The sequence below is a fragment of the Paramormyrops kingsleyae genome, chromosome 24, assembly GCF_048594095.1.
Source record: "Paramormyrops kingsleyae isolate MSU_618 chromosome 24, PKINGS_0.4, whole genome shotgun sequence".
In the NCBI taxonomy this organism is placed as follows: Eukaryota; Metazoa; Chordata; class Actinopteri; order Osteoglossiformes; family Mormyridae; genus Paramormyrops; species Paramormyrops kingsleyae.
In genome coordinates this window covers 15,212,118-15,227,218 of record NC_132820.1, presented here as the reverse complement: position 1 = coordinate 15,227,218, position 15,101 = coordinate 15,212,118, and the positions used below count along the sequence as shown (strand labels likewise).

The following is a 15,101-nucleotide window of genomic DNA, read 5'->3' as shown; positions in this document are numbered from 1 at the left end:
ATTTCTAGAAATAGAGCTAAAGTTGTAAAACTATTTAATATGTCTGATCTTTGGTGATTCCTACATGAAAACAGCGCATATTATGTACTAATGTATTCAAAATGGGCAAAACGAGTTCCAGGTGTTATTAATGGTCAACTAAAGGCGCTTTGTATTTATTTCACGTCAGTTACTTTCGGAAACAATATGTGTAGTATTTGTTTGTTCTCTTATGGTTTTAATTTTCGTAAACGAAACCCTGCTGTCAACACGTTACCTAACACTGATGGGAGCTTAAAGGCCGTCATGTAAACCTAAAGTTAGCAATTACTCCTGCTTCGAGGGCGCACAAACGTCGGGCTTTGAAGAGCATTAACGAGCAAACTGACCGAAAAAACACATAAACATAACACGCGACAATGTATAAATTCAGCGCCACCCAGGAAACATTAGACGCGATGACGACATCCCGTTCCCAACGTAGAGACTACTTAAGTTGAATGTCGCTTGGCGATTCCATTAAATGTCTTAGAGTTGGATATTGTATAGTTGTATATCTTTGTATATATTGTATATATTTTAGTTGAAGTTGGTATGTCGATGTGGTCAATCCGAATAGTGGATCATTTGCAGGGTAAAGTCGGACGTCCCCCATCGGCAGCTCGAGTGGTACAGTCCATATTTTCGAAGCTGCGCGCGGGACGGCGCGGCTCGCGATTAGGAACCGGTCAATATACTGCTAATATATCGCACTATTTACGGATCACCCATCACATCCAAGGCTGTTTAATAGCATTTCCGGACTTCGGTTTATATCTTTACGTTACAGAGGTGAGGAGGGTCTGTAACCGGTATCGTGTACGGAAAAACCCCAGATAGCGAAACAATGTACCGTCACGTTATTTGGTGTTAAAGTGGTGAGAAGCGTTAAAATGTGATGTTGCCTTAAATTTCTGTTGGGCGTAATCTAAATATTTATTTAAGCGTGCTTCCAGTTATTTTTCATATAATGAGAGAATTTGCCTCGCTCTTTTCCCGTGTACGTGTTTCTGTTGTAAGGTATGGGCGTATATCATTGTTGGATTTACGTCGTGCTGTCTCTTTCAGGATGGACACGACAACGTGCCTGAAATCGTTGCTCCTGGCCATTAAGCAGTACAAGGCCAGCATGTCGGCGGCCGACGCTGCCCAGCTGCAGAGGCTCATCGGGGTGAGCGGGGTGGCCTGGGCTCTCCCCTTTCTCTTTGGGTTGTGGCCCAGCTCTGTAGCGGCTGTAAACGGGTGTTTCTCAATACCAAGAAGGTAAAATCGTACTTGCGGTCGACCGGTCTTGCTAACCTGCCTCCAAAGTACGATGCATCCTTTATATTTGGGGCGGGGCAAAAACGACACCCGGGGGATTGTTACCTTCCTCTGTACTTTTGTGCTTGAGCATTAGTCTTTTGCAATGGAAGATGACGTATAATTGGTACAGGAGAACACAAGTATGGTCAAGTACACATGTTGAGAAACACCCATCGTGCTGTCCCCTTCTCCAGACTGTATCTGTGCTGAAGGGCCCCACGCTGCTGTCCTCCAGCCAGGTGCTGCCCAGCGAATGTCTCAGTGGTTTGGTGGAGCTGGCAGGCGACCCCAACACCAGCCCTGTCCTCATTGGGAACATCATATCGCTCCTGGCCCAGCTTGGTATCTCCCCTCTGCCTCTGTCCTCCCTGTCCGTCTGTCCCTCTGCCCATCAGTGTCCCCTGTCATGCTGCATTTATTTTTTTCCTTTCATTAAACCAGCCTTGGATGATGAGACCAGAGCTGCTCTTCATAACTACAGTCTCACTGGGACACTAGCAGCTATCATTCATCACAACAGCTCCACCCCCAGGGAGGAGGTGGTATTGCAGGTAAACTGTATTGTCTTGTCTTTTGCTGCTAACCCAATGTCCTAACAAGGGTATAGCATGTATTTTCAGTCTGCAGTTTCTGCGTATTTACTGCAGGAATCATCGATAAGCTGTTTAGAAGGGCTAGTTCAGGGGGTGGTATAGGCAGGTACATGGGGTTGCAGGCCTGGTGTTTGCTGTTCCCTCCCTGTGGATCATATGAAGACGCGCTTTGCAGTGCCTGCAGCTGCTGCAGAAGCTCACGTACAATGTGAGGATCTCCCACAGTGCCACCTACATGGACGAGCTGGTGGCCTTCCTGATGCAGCATATGTGAGTCTCTTTCCTCCTGGGGGGTGCCCTCCACCGTCTGGACCTCATGTGCTCATGCATTTGCCTGTGTATTGTTAATGTTCTTCTGTATAGACAGTCCCCTACTGATGACCTCACTGTGCCTTGCCTGGGCCTCATGGCCAATCTCTGCCGGTGCAACGTGTCCATCCAGGCCCATGTCAAGTCCTTGGTGAGAACCGCCTTCTCTGGGACGTGGCTTCACGTTCCTTGCTTTGCTGGAGGTGTAGGCGTTGCATGTGGTACTCGGCTCTTGCTGTCTCCGGTTTCTGGTTTTCTTTCAGCAATGTTTTGTTCTCCTTTTCTGTCTTGTGCTACAGACTCATGTGAAGACCTTCTATCGGACTCTGATCAACTTTCTGGCGCACAGTAGCCTAACCATAGTGGTGTTTGCACTCTCTATTCTGACCAGTCTCACCCTCAATGAGGAAGTTGGTGAGAAGGTAGGAGTCGTCGTGCCCCCTGTACCGAGTTGGTACAGTCCAGCCCCTCCTGCCCTGTATGCTCCCTCCCACCGTATATAGCTCTTCTCTCCTTCCCATTGTTATGAACCCTCCTCCCCCATTCTCTCCCTCTCACCCTGCTGGTGCCACTACCTGGTGCTAACACCTTCACCTACCATCCGCTTCTGTCCTGTAGCTGTTTCATGCTAAGAACATCCACCAGACGTACCAGCTGATTTTCAACATCATGGTGAATGGAGATGGAACTCTCACCAGGAAGTATGCTGTGGACCTTCTGGTGGATCTTTTGAAGAACCCCAAGATGGCAGATCACCTCTCCAGGTCAGCCCGTTCATCTTCTTGTTGACCAAGTTGAGGGCACACCTGACTCTCTGTGGGTTAGTGACTGACTCTGCAATGCACCTGGCAATCATCAGTGACTCTCCTTCCTCCTGCAGGTACGAGCACTTTCCTCGCTGCCTGTCGCAGGTGCTTGGTCTTCTGCACAGCAGGGACCCCGACTCTGCTGGCAAAGTGAGTGTTGCAGTGCATTCTGGGAAAGTGTTAGGTCAGGTGCTTAGCATGGATGGGGGCCTTAGGGCTTAGGGGTCGCCGGGTGTTGCCACATCTGGCTTACAGTAAGTGACCTGTAACAGCTGAGCTCCAGCCTTATCAATGGAGGTTCAGAGCCCGTTCACAACCCCGCTTGCTCGCCTTCCTGCACCCACCCTGCCTCCTTCCCACATCTGCTCATGCTGGTGTCTTCAGCTCAGTGTGTTCCCGTGGTGCCCCCTTTGCAGGTGCTGGAGCTGCTGGTCTCTGTCTCCTCCGTCCCGGGTTTGCGCGTGCTACTGTGCCAGGCCGTGTTCCGGCCCCCTGGCCCTCGCCTGCAGCTCGGGTCCCGAAAGGAGGCCCCGGGCGGCGGGTCAGAGCCGGGCCTCGCCCTGCTGCAGTGGGTCAGCCTGCCGCCAGACGGGGCTCACTGCTGCTCCCTTCAGGCTCTGGGCTTGCTGACGGGATTGTGTGAGGTGAGTGTGAGTGTGTCCTTTGTGTGTCTCGCTGTGACCCACCCCCCCTTATGCTGTCTGTCTCCCTTTCCTCCTGCAGGAGGCACTAGATTCCTCCTTGGTTGGGATGGTGATGCCTTTCTTGGAGTTGCTGCTTCCGGTCTTGCGGGACCTGTTGCAGCTCCCTGAGGTGATGGCTGACGAGGCTGAGATCAAGAAGTACTGCCTGCGGGCATCTCGAACTCTGGAGCTGCTGCTTAATATCCTTCAATGTGCTGTGTGTGTGTCCGTGTCCGTGTCTCTCTCTCTCTCTCTCTCTCTCTCTCTCTCTCTCTCTCGCGCTCCATCTCTCTGTCTTTGTCTCTCTCCATCACTCCATTTCTCTGTCTGTCTCTCTCTCTCTGTCTGTCTCTCTCTCTCTGTCTCTCTCTCTCTGTCTGTCTCTCTCTCTCTCTCTGTCTGTCTCTCTCTCTCTCTCTGTCTGTCTCTCTCTCTCTCTCTGTCTGTCTCTCTCGCTCTGTTCTCGCCCTTGACTGAGTCACCGCTGTGCAGAGAGGATTCCGCACAGATGCTGGTAGCTCAGGAGCTAAGTGCTCCGCTCTGCTTGGCCCAGGTGGAGGCGCTGTTTTCCAGCGGCCACATGGACGCAGCTGTAGGCTGTTCCCTCACAGACTCCGGACTCAGGTGGGTTCCTCTAAATCACCTCCTCTGATTATCTTCTGGAAGCATCTTGTGATCCTCGCATCATGCTTCTGTGCGCTTACACCTGCAAGCCAGCTGATTTCTGAGGTGATTCTGAAGACGCTGGACCTGATGAGCCACGTGAAGCAGCTGGTGCGTGACATGGAGACCAGCTTCTACAGGACTCTGCAGGTGTGGTAACTTCATGTGGATTTTTATTTATGGATTCTCTACAATGTATGTATAATTTGTACATTGTGGTTTCTAACTTTTTGTTTTGCATAAACTATCATTATTTTAACACATTCACATCCAACAATAAATACAGGTGTTTTAGAAGAAAAAAATATTGATCAGGTAAAGATGTGGACGGTAAAATATTTTTGTTTGCATACCTCATGGATTTTATCATGAAGTATGTTTTGTGAAACTTGCAGTTTCATTATTTTAAGGTGATGGATGGAAAGCGCATTTAAAAGCCGTTGTAGCACCGATTTACCCGGCGGCAGCTTAACAATGGATGGAAAGCCGGTGCAGCAGGTGTCTGCTGTTTGGGTTCTCTGTAGAGCTCGGCTCCAAGTGGCTGGTTCTGCAGCAGAGTGGGTCTCTGTGTGCCGCCCGCAGGACCAGCGCACGGCCGGCCCGCTGTCTCTGGCCTTGACGTCGGATCGCAGGGAGCACGTGCAGACCGCCCTCCGCATCCTGCGTGAAGCTGCCCCTCTCCCGGACTTTCCTGCCCTTACGTGAGTTTGCCCTTTAGAATACGACTGTTCTGCTTGTAGCGATCCGATTTTAATGCAGGGAGGCTGACTGGCTGGTCTCCCCACAGCCTTGGCGAGAGTATCGCCGCCAACAATGCCTATCGGCAGCTGTCCGTCCGCCAGCTCCCCGCCCTGGATTCCCTCCACCTCCTTGCTCCTGGTCGAGGCTGCCCCGCCCCCCAGCCCCCGAGCCCATCTCGGGACAACATCCAGAACCTGATGGAGCGGCTGCAGAGTGGCATGGAGGTGCGTTAGGCTGAGGCTCTGCCTCACCGAGCCGTACCTGCTGGGAGTGCTGCTGCTGACCTGGGTTTGAGTGTCTCAGCCATGCTTTGCAGATGCAGGATCAGATGAAGGATGTGCGCGTGTCAGAGATCATGGACGTCTATGAGCAGAAGATTTCCGCGCTGGCGGTTTGTACCGTGCCCATCCATCCGTGTCGCATCCATTATGCCCGCGGTGTCTCCTCGCCCCACCTGATGGTCTGTCGTTCCTCTAGGCCAAGGAGGGCCGCCTGCAGGACCTGCTGGAGGCCAAGGCGCTGGCCCTGTCGCAGGCCGACCGCGTCATCGCACAGTACCGCTGCCAGCGAGCGCAGGCCGAGGCCCAGGTGAGACCCCCAGAACGCGCAGCTCTGCTCTCTCCGCACCCTCTCCTAACCTAACTGGGACCTGAACGGTGCTGCATGCCCCATCCACAGGCACGCAAGCTGGCGGCTCTAATGAAGGAGGCACAGCAGCGGAAGGAGGAGCTGCAGGTGGAGCTCAGCAGCCAGGTGTCGGAGGGGGAGAAGGCCCGCGCCGACATCCAGCAGCTGCTGCAGCACAACGCACGACTGCAGGCCGACTCCCAGGAGCACCAGGAGCTCAAGGGCTCCTACAACCAGCTGCTTGCCAGGTAAGGCCCAAAGGTACTGGGTCTGGGGAGGATGGGCTGGGCTCTCGCACCCTTGACCGGGGGACTTTCCCTCCTGTAGGTTCAATGACAGCGACAGGATGCTGAAGGAGCTGCAGCTGGCCCACGTTGGCCTTACAAAGCAAGCAGACGCCATCAAGAAGCAGAACGAGGCACTGAAGGCGCAGCAGGACAGGTGGGTGGGACTTGGAGGGTTATGGGTAATGCACATTGGGCCCAGGGTTTCCGCGGGTCTTAAAAAAGTCTTAAAAAGTCTTAAATCACTTTTCCGTGAATTAAGGCCTTGAAAAGGTCTTAAATCAGACCAGCAAGTCTTAAATTCATATGATCATGGCATAAATTTTTGTGAGGGATTGTTTCCTCATGTGTTTTGATTTTAAAGAGAAGCGAAAGCGTAATTTCTGTGCTACATGGCTTAGATCGCTCAATATTCATTGAACGGTAGATGGCGTTATGTGCTGCTTCATCTGTCAGTAACCCGAAGAAGAACTTGACAAGCATGCGCAGATGAACCCTTTCTTCTAAAGCGCGCTATTTAGACATGTAGTGCGATCGGAAGGCCGAAGAATACGTATATTCTTATGATTCTTATGATTATAATATATCATAATTCTTATGATTATAATATATTCGTATGAATTTCCCTACAATATTTTTTTTTTCCTTAAATTTTCTTTATTTGGTCTTAAAAAGGTCTTAAAAAAGTCTTAAATTTACTCTTAGAAAACCTGCAGAAACCCTGGGGCCTGTTTAAGTGAGTTTGGTGCAGTGAGTAACCATGATAACGTATCAGTTTGTGTATGTGTGTCTGTGTGTGACAGAACTCTTTCCCAGCTGGCTGAGAAGGAGGGGCAGATCAAAGCACTGCAGACAGATGTGAGTTTGAAGGTGCAGGAGATCGCAGGTGAGGAGGTGTTGGGGGGCTGGCAGGTGGTCACACGCTGCACCTCCTGCTGCAGGGGGGTCTGTCGACCCTGACGGCCTCCTTATCCGTGATTGTAACTGTGGTCGGTTTACCTCACGTCCCTGGCTGTCAGGTCTGCAGCAGGAGATTCTGAGCCACAAGGAGCAAGCACATAAGCGGGAGAAAGAGAAGGAGGACATGGAGGAGACCATCGACGTCCTGAGGAAGGAGCTGAACAAGACAGAGTTGGCCAGGAAGGACGCCAGCATCCGGGTACGAACGGGGGGACGCTGGTTACTGGCAGTCAGTGTGGTTAATCAGACACTGCTGTTACTGGGTGAGCTGGCTTTGGGGCGTCGGCTTTCTGTGGCTGTGGTCAGAGGGAGGTGAGGGGGCTCACACTTCCAGGGGTGGGGGTTTGAATCATGCCTCCAGGGTGTCTGTATGTGTTTGTCATTTTGTTAGTTACTGGGGGGCCAGCAGATCATTCTTTCATTTTCCATAGAATAAAAAAACTATAATGTTATTCCGCTAATAAGCGCTGGCATTTTTCACTGCCGGTATTGGCAATATATGGAGATGCATGCAAAAAATTATTTGGTCTTTATTGAGGTACAAAAATAATTCCATCTAATCTTTTTCTAGACTTCCGCATAATTTGCATGTTGGTGCCGCTGCTTGTGGCCCAACCAGTCAGCAAGCTGTCACTGTAAACACAGTAGTGCCTCTGAAGAACTAACGGTTCTGATGATGTACAGACACACATGCATACACATGCACTTAATACTTAGATGCAATGAACAGTTATTTAACTGAGTTCAGTTCCTGGGTAGAAGCTTTTCAGTAGTCTGGAGGCGCGCGTCTTAATAGACCTATAACACCGTCCAGAGGGCAGCAGAGTGCAGAGGTGGGGGGGGGCCAGGGTGAGATGGGGCCCTGAAGATTTTCGTGGCCAGTCAAAGACACCGGGTTCTGTATATATCATCTAGCGAAGGTAGCTGGGTGTTGGTAATTTTTTGTGCTGATTTGTTGACTCACTGTATTTTGTGTAACATTAGACAGCCAATCATCAGTGACTTTAGATCTTTACTGAAGTATGCTGGATGCTTCTTAGTTCACAGACGCTGAGATTTACTGTTGGGTATCGGAATTTGGGACTGAACGATAATTAATTTTTTGATCCTCGATAGGAGCATTTTGGTCGGTACCACAAAAGTGCCGAAGTTCGGTACCCAGTCGTTGTGTGCGCATGCTATGATGGACTGGCATCCCGTCCAGGGTGAACCCCAGTCTTATGCCCTGTGCTGCCTGGGACAAAGTGCAGCCCCTCTCCCCAAGAACTGTGGGCCTGGCGCTGTTATCAAAGTCAAAGTTCACTCTATTGTATTCTCAGCTATATACATGTGTTCAGTAAGACGAGACGTCATGGCTCCAATACAGTAATAAAGGCACAAATAGGGAGAAATATTTAAATAACTGTAGTAGACTCTAAACAAGAATTAAAAACAATATGCAATTAAGTACAGATGATATTTTAACATTCAACAGTTGCAAATGTTGCATTAGCAGCCAGAGTGGAGGGCAAATACAACCGTAATGCAGTGTAATTGTGTGCATTTTGTGTGCATACAGTCCGTAGCATTTCAGTGTAGTATACAGTGCCTGACATTGGTGTGTTTTGTGCATGTAGCACTGTAGCAACACATTGACTGAAGTCTCTAAGCACTTCATCACGATCGGAGTTAATGTGACGGGGCGGTAGCCATTCAGGCAGGATACTGAAGATTTCTTTGGCACTGGGAGGATGATGGTGAACCTAAAGCATGTTGGGATGATCATCTGGCTCAGTGATGCGTTGAAGATGTCTGAAGACATCAGTCAGTTGATCAGCATATTCTCTTGGCACGTGACTGGGAATGTTGTGAGGTCCAGCAGCTTCTTGTGGGTTGACCTTGGTTAAAGTACTCCTTACGTCGGCTGTAATTAGACGGATCACCTGTTCGCTGGTAGGATGGATGGGTTTCCTCGCAGGCCCTTCGAGCAGTGCATCACACCATGTGTAGACCTTGTTCAGTTGTTCAGGGAGTGTGGTGTCCCTGTCACTGCTACTTGGTGCAGGCGTGTATTGACAGACAGCCTGGATGCCCTTCTATAAACTGTGGGTGTCTTCGGTGTTGTGGAAGTGGTTCTGGATCTTGTCGCGCTTTGCTTTGATGTCGTGAGGGTGGCCTGGCTGTTCTCCTGTTCGGAGTTGATCTGTCCCCTGACCTGAAGGCAGTATCTCTCTCTCTAAACAGCACATGGACCTTTTATCTAAACCAGGGCTTTTTGTTGGCTCTTGTGGTGACACTTTTTGGGGGCAGTAACATCCTCCAAGGTGGTAGCGGCTTCTCTGAACACGTTCCAATCTGCATTACTGAGACCGTCCTGAAGTACTTGGGCAGCTCCTGTCAACCAGACTGATGATTTTTTTTCTGGCTGGTTTTGTATGTTTCAGTAGTGACATGTATTGTTAGATGCTGCTGAACCTGGGTCTTTCCTCCTCCTGCTCTGCCTGCCCCTTAGGCCTCCTCCTTGGAGCTACAGAAGTCTCAGCTAGAGGCCAAGCTACAGAAGAAGGAGGAGGAGCTGAGCAAGCACGCTCAGATGATCGCCATGATCCACAACCTGAGCAGCGGCCGGCTTAAGGGTGACAATGTCTCCCTGTGACGTGACACACGTCCCCCCCCGCTCATGTCCTTTGTGGTCGTGGGGGACCTGGTCCATCACCTGCTGGCGTTTCTATGCCTTTTAAAGTGAGCGGACTTGAAGAGCTGCTCTGGTTTGTATGTTGGGCCAGAGTGTAAAGCTGCTGCAGTTTTAACGTTCCCCACAATCCTCGTGCCCCCCCCCCATCGCTCACGTGATGATGTCATTACCCTCGGAATTCCATGGGTAAATGTGGGACTCCCCCTGTTCAGTGACTGAGCACGGTATGTAACAGAGGAGCACCAGCATGTTCTCCCCCAGCGGGGGCCTGGAGCCGTGTGGGGTGGGACCTTCCCCTGCTCCTCTGACCCCTTATCAGTCAGCAGTCTGACCGAAGCTGTGTCTCAGTGCTTCAACTCTGCTCTGTTTTACCACAGTTCACCTCCTAACTTGCAATGGTATGAAAATCAAAACAGGAGAGGTGCTAAGAATGATTTTTTAGAAATTTACAGAATGAATTTAATTTATTAATGTTAACGAACATAATAAATCTTAATATACAAATATATACATCATGTGCAGAGTAGGTTTCATTTCTTGGACTCCAGGCTCTGATTATGGTCCCACGGGTCCTGTGACCTTGAGGTTGTGCCACAGTGTAGTGACCAGAGCTGCTAGCAAACAGCCAGATTCAGGTCAGAGGGCCTGAACAGCTGCTAATCAGCGACCAGGTCGGGGCTCTGAGGGCCAGGATCTCTCTGCATGGAGCCTCAGCCTTCAGTGACTAAGAAAGGAGCCAGACTGTATGTAGGATAACAAAAGGGAAGGGAGGCCCCTTTACTGCAGCCCAGATCACTATGGCTGCCGAGGGCTGGAGACACTGGGCTCCTGTCTCCCATGTCCCATGTCTCCCATCCACCTCCTCACCGAGAACCTTCATATCTACTGATCGGACTGGAGGTAAAAGGCAAAAGCAAAAGTTAGACCTGGAACGATGGGCAGTGCTGACAGGCGAATGATGGTTTAGATATTTGTATTAAAGGAACTTATGAAAAATGTTATCTTTGTGTTGTGTCTGAGACCTTTTCAAAATGCTGAGTGTCACGTCCCACTACCTTTCGCTCCTAATCCAGGTTCCTAAACACCGGTTCTGCTTCTTGGGACTTTTGACTTCAGGTTGTTAAATTGACCACATAACAGCAGGTATAACAGACATTCCCATGTGCATGAATGAACAAAGGGTTACTGTTAACTTATCCCCAAAAATCCAGCAAGTCACAGCATGTCTGAGAAACATGTTTCTCCTTCTTGGCTCCGCCCTCCCCATTGAAACCTCATACCTTCATAAACTGAAAGTGTCCAAGCAGTGACTGATTCGCTATCAGTGTAACATGGGTATATAACCTGCCTGCAGGAACCTGTCTGATAAATTACTAAGCAGCTCCCTCTACTACATAATTTTCCCCTGTTAACAAACATGTGAATGCTGTTTTCTTCTTTGTGCGGGACAATAGTATGTGAAACTCTTGTAACATACAGAGGCTGATTTAACTCACAGTAGCATTTCTGTCCCTTTTATCTTTGTAATGCATTTAAGTAGGTTAATCATTCATTAATATTTTTCCATTTTCCATTGACAATGAGGAAAAAAAAACATACTGGCTGACAGTGTCTTTCCCTACAAGCAGCCAATAATAGGATTTGAAGCATCACAGAGCTGCAGGCTGAGTGGACTGTGGATTTGACCAATGGCTGCATACTTCTGTGATGATGTTTTGAACAGTTTGACTGATGACACTCAAATTTGATCATTTTTATGGTGTTTTAATACAAGCAGCCAATGCTGTGTGAATTCCTAGGATATACTGTTGCCACATCTCTGAGTGTCCTGCCCACGGTGCTGAGCCTGTTGGCATCACATCATGCAGAACACAGACATGCCGTCCTACTCTGTCAGCAAGAGTGTTACAGGACTGATGGGGATGCTGACCGGGATCATGATGCTGGGAACTAGGAGCGTGAGTCACTCAGGAGCATTTCAGAATCATGTCTACATGAAGACACTATTCTAGAAGGTTCTCAGTGAGGCGTTGCCCTCGGCAATATACATATATTTTCAAAGTTACAAAATATTAGCTAAAAACATACAGAACTTATTCAATGACTTGAATGTACGTTTGAATGTAGTTTAGCTTGTGACATTTCATTTCATTACATACAGAAGGTGCAGGTTTCAGTTTAACATTCATGTTCCTGAATTTGATAAAGTAACATCCATTACGAAGTGCTGGAAGAAGAAAACTACACAATCTTAACTAAAACACGCTGTGTGATGAAATGTCTCTGATATGCTGTATTTATCGCTGGAACACAACCATGGCCAGAAAGTCCATAGCAGACCAGCGGCGGCCAGGAGAGACATTTCCTTCTGTTCCAAAGGTTAGCTGTCAAGTTACACTTTAATCACGTGTGATACTATAGTATATAAGTTCAGGTACTATGAATGTATACCATGGCGAACAGGGAAGCTTGTGCTGAACCTGTAGTGCCAGTGATCTGCTAAGCATTCCTATCACTCTTTTTCAATGATAAGTATCCAATCCATCTTTTAAATATGTGCCATCCACCATCCACCCACCTATCCAGGTCAGGGTGGTTTAAGATCGGAGGAAGTCTGAGTCCATTCATATACTGCTACTCATTTTATTTATTCCACATCACGCGCTCAGAAATGAAGGTATACTACAGGTACATTACTTGTTCCTAAAGGTACAAAAAACAAAAACATACTGTCACAGGTACAACAATTGTTTTTAGAGGTACATTTATGTTCTCTAAATAATAATATTTATTATTATTAATGATAATAATGACACTTTTTTGATGTGGGGAAATTTCCTTTTACTTACCCCATCTTACTTTCCATGACCCACATGTAGGTGACAGTGAGCTTGGCAGTGAAGGGCAGCCACCTGCAGTGGCGCCCATGGAGCTGGGGGTTAAGGGCCTAACCACCCTAAGTAGAAAGGTACACGTACTTTCCTGATGGGTGAAGTGATACACATTTGTACCACTTCATACCTAACTACACAGGTATATATAATCAAAATGCAGTTAGGCTTTTATTAAGGATATATAAATATAAGAAACTGAACAACCAAACAAACAAATAACACAGAACAAAATAAAATTCCAATTAGGAAAGTCAAGGATATCATGTTCCACTTCATTTGAAACACCATTTCAAGTAGATGAGACTTCAACAGAGACTTAAGAAAGTCCTTGTTTTGCAACTGCATACATTCCTGCATGAGCATGACATTAATGAAATGTATCAGTCTTGATTTAAACCATGTCATCCAAGACTTTTACAAGTTTGTAATGATATTCTTTTAATTTTTGACTGGGAGTTCAGCTATTCTGGTGCTGTTAGACCTTACGGCTGCCTTTGACACGGGGATCATGGAGTCCTTTTAGCTTGTCTGGAGCATTGCGGTAGGATTAGAGGTGCTGCCCTCTAGTTTAATTCACATTTATCTAACAGACATCATTCTATTAGGCTTTTCTACTTTTCTAGTACAGCCCCCTTTCCCGTGGGGTCCCTCAGGGCTCATTCTTAGGTCCCTTCCTCTGTTCACTTTACATTCTGCCCCCAGGTTCTATTTTAGGAAACTTTAAAATCCATTTTCATTGTTTTTGTTGTGTTTTGAGATAGGCTGTAGACACAGAAGCAGGAGTCTGGACAAACAAAGAAAGGTTTATGGCAGAAACAGAATGGAGAAACAAACAAGATCATGGGGGGATGAAAACAGGGGAGGCTAGGATATGGGCAACAGAGAAGCACAACGTCAACGATGGAACTGTACCTCCCTTGACAGACAGGCACTTAAATACAGGAGCAACAAGAGAATGTAATGAGAGGCAGATGGAGTGCATCACATGAGGGCTGGAACAAGAGGTAGGACTATTGAGCAGTAGGAGTGGCTTGTTAGAGCCATGAAGAAACATGAGGATCTGACCGGGCAGGACATGATAGTTCTGTATATGACACTTACATTTATCTACCTCTAAAGTCAAGTCACAGGGACTCATTGCAGCCATTGTTTGATTGTTTAAAAATATAAAGACCTGGATGCATTTAAACTTCTTAAAGTTCAATGAAAATTGTTGCAAAACAAGAAACGAAGGACTCGAGGGCAGGTATCAGAAGAACAAGGGGCTGTATTGAACCAAAAACAGGAGCAAAGAAACAAACAGGATCACAATGTGTGATCTGAAATGGGAAGGGCACAGGCAACAGGGGAACTAATGTTAATGACTGAAATGGGGAACACAGGACTGGGAAACACTTATACACTGACTAACAAGGGGCTGACACAATGCAAGCACATGGTTAATGAGGGGCTGACACGATGTAGGGGTGGATGGTTAGCACAATAGGATTGACAATAACGAGCAAGACAAACCTGGGGAGAATTAGGTGGGATCCAGAGGACCACCAGCGGCCCCTGCTGGTCATACAAGGAGATGGACAGGAGAGTTTGTGACAAAGGTAAGACAGAGGTTATTGTGCTTAGAGATCCAGCAGTCTGGAATGACCCTGATGCCCCTTACAACAAATCTTTTGTGAGGAATCACGGGGTGATTTTTAATAGTATTGTTAAATTTGACAAAAAATTAGTTCAGCTGTCAAATCTTGTTTTTTTCCACTCAAGGTTACTGGCAAAAGTAAATCTTTCATTTAGAACTTTGAAAATGTGATCCATGCCTTCATTACATCATGAGTTGATTATAATTCTCCGTATGTGGGCATAGATCAGTCATCCATTCACCATTTGCAGCTAGTCCAAAATTCTGCCGTGCATCTTCTGACAGGAAAGAAAAAGCAAGGCCATATTTCACCAAGTTTGGTTTCTTTTCATATTATCATATTAAAAATGCATATTATCTTTTCGTATGAAAATATTATTATTAATTTTTAAGGCCTTAAACAGCCTGGCATCAAAATATCTGGAAGAAATTGTGTACCTCCATACCCCCATCATATCTCTTACCGTTTATGTCCCCAGATCTGCGTTTAAATGTAGAGGTGATCGTGCCTTTGTGGTGTTGGCTCCTACCCTTTGGAATAGTTTACCCATACATATAAAAACTGCCCAGTCTGTAGACTACCTACAGCAGCAGAAAAGCCCTTTAAACCAGCCAAAGTTGAGGAGGCAGCGGGAAATTGACAGGTTGGTGAAAAAGAAAAGACAACTGAGGAAACAGTGGAGGAGGGCCCATGAGACAGAAAGGGTGGGACTTGCTGATCTGCAGGATGAAATAAAGCAGCAGCTGACCAAACTGCGAAGAGCAGAGCACCTCAGAGGACAATGGAAGAGGAAAGAATGGACAAGGACCCTCTTCTACAGCAACCCGTACAGCTTTGTTAACGGCCTTTTTGTTCAAAAGAAGAGTGGGGGCCTCAAAGTGCCCATAAAAGACCTGGAAGAACACCT

The 15,101-nt window shown here is 47.6% G+C and overlaps 1 protein-coding gene across 1 annotated transcript; it reads left to right on the top strand.

Moving 5' to 3' along the window:
• The first annotated feature begins 560 nt into the window (after nucleotides 1–560).
• On the top strand, nucleotides 561–10,171 carry cip2a (cellular inhibitor of PP2A). The gene is made up of 22 exons (XM_023837953.2): nucleotides 561–810; nucleotides 1,087–1,189; nucleotides 1,518–1,665; nucleotides 1,765–1,874; nucleotides 2,092–2,186; nucleotides 2,280–2,376; nucleotides 2,525–2,647; nucleotides 2,844–2,989; nucleotides 3,106–3,181; nucleotides 3,448–3,675; nucleotides 3,755–3,914; nucleotides 4,197–4,338; nucleotides 4,428–4,527; nucleotides 4,960–5,078; nucleotides 5,165–5,342; nucleotides 5,435–5,509; nucleotides 5,596–5,706; nucleotides 5,797–5,993; nucleotides 6,073–6,186; nucleotides 6,833–6,915; nucleotides 7,049–7,188; nucleotides 9,481–10,171. Exons 2-22 carry the CDS (start codon nucleotides 1,088–1,090, stop codon nucleotides 9,622–9,624), a joined length of 2,688 nt encoding a protein of 895 aa, XP_023693721.2. The 5' UTR covers nucleotides 561–810; nucleotide 1,087; the 3' UTR covers nucleotides 9,625–10,171.
• Nucleotides 10,172–15,101: the final 4,930 nt, after the last annotated feature.

Bases quoted from the DNA above. Each gene is read 5' to 3' on its own strand.
- cip2a (XM_023837953.2), top strand. From the start codon at position 1,088: ATGGACACGACAACGTGCCTGAAATCGTTGCTCCTGGCCATTAAGCAG. The intron at 2,187-2,279 runs GTGAGTCTCTTT...TCTTCTGTATAG, and splicing joins GCCTTCCTGATGCAGCATAT to ACAGTCCCCTACTGATGACC. The intron at 2,990-3,105 runs GTCAGCCCGTTC...TTCCTCCTGCAG, and splicing joins ATGGCAGATCACCTCTCCAG to GTACGAGCACTTTCCTCGCT.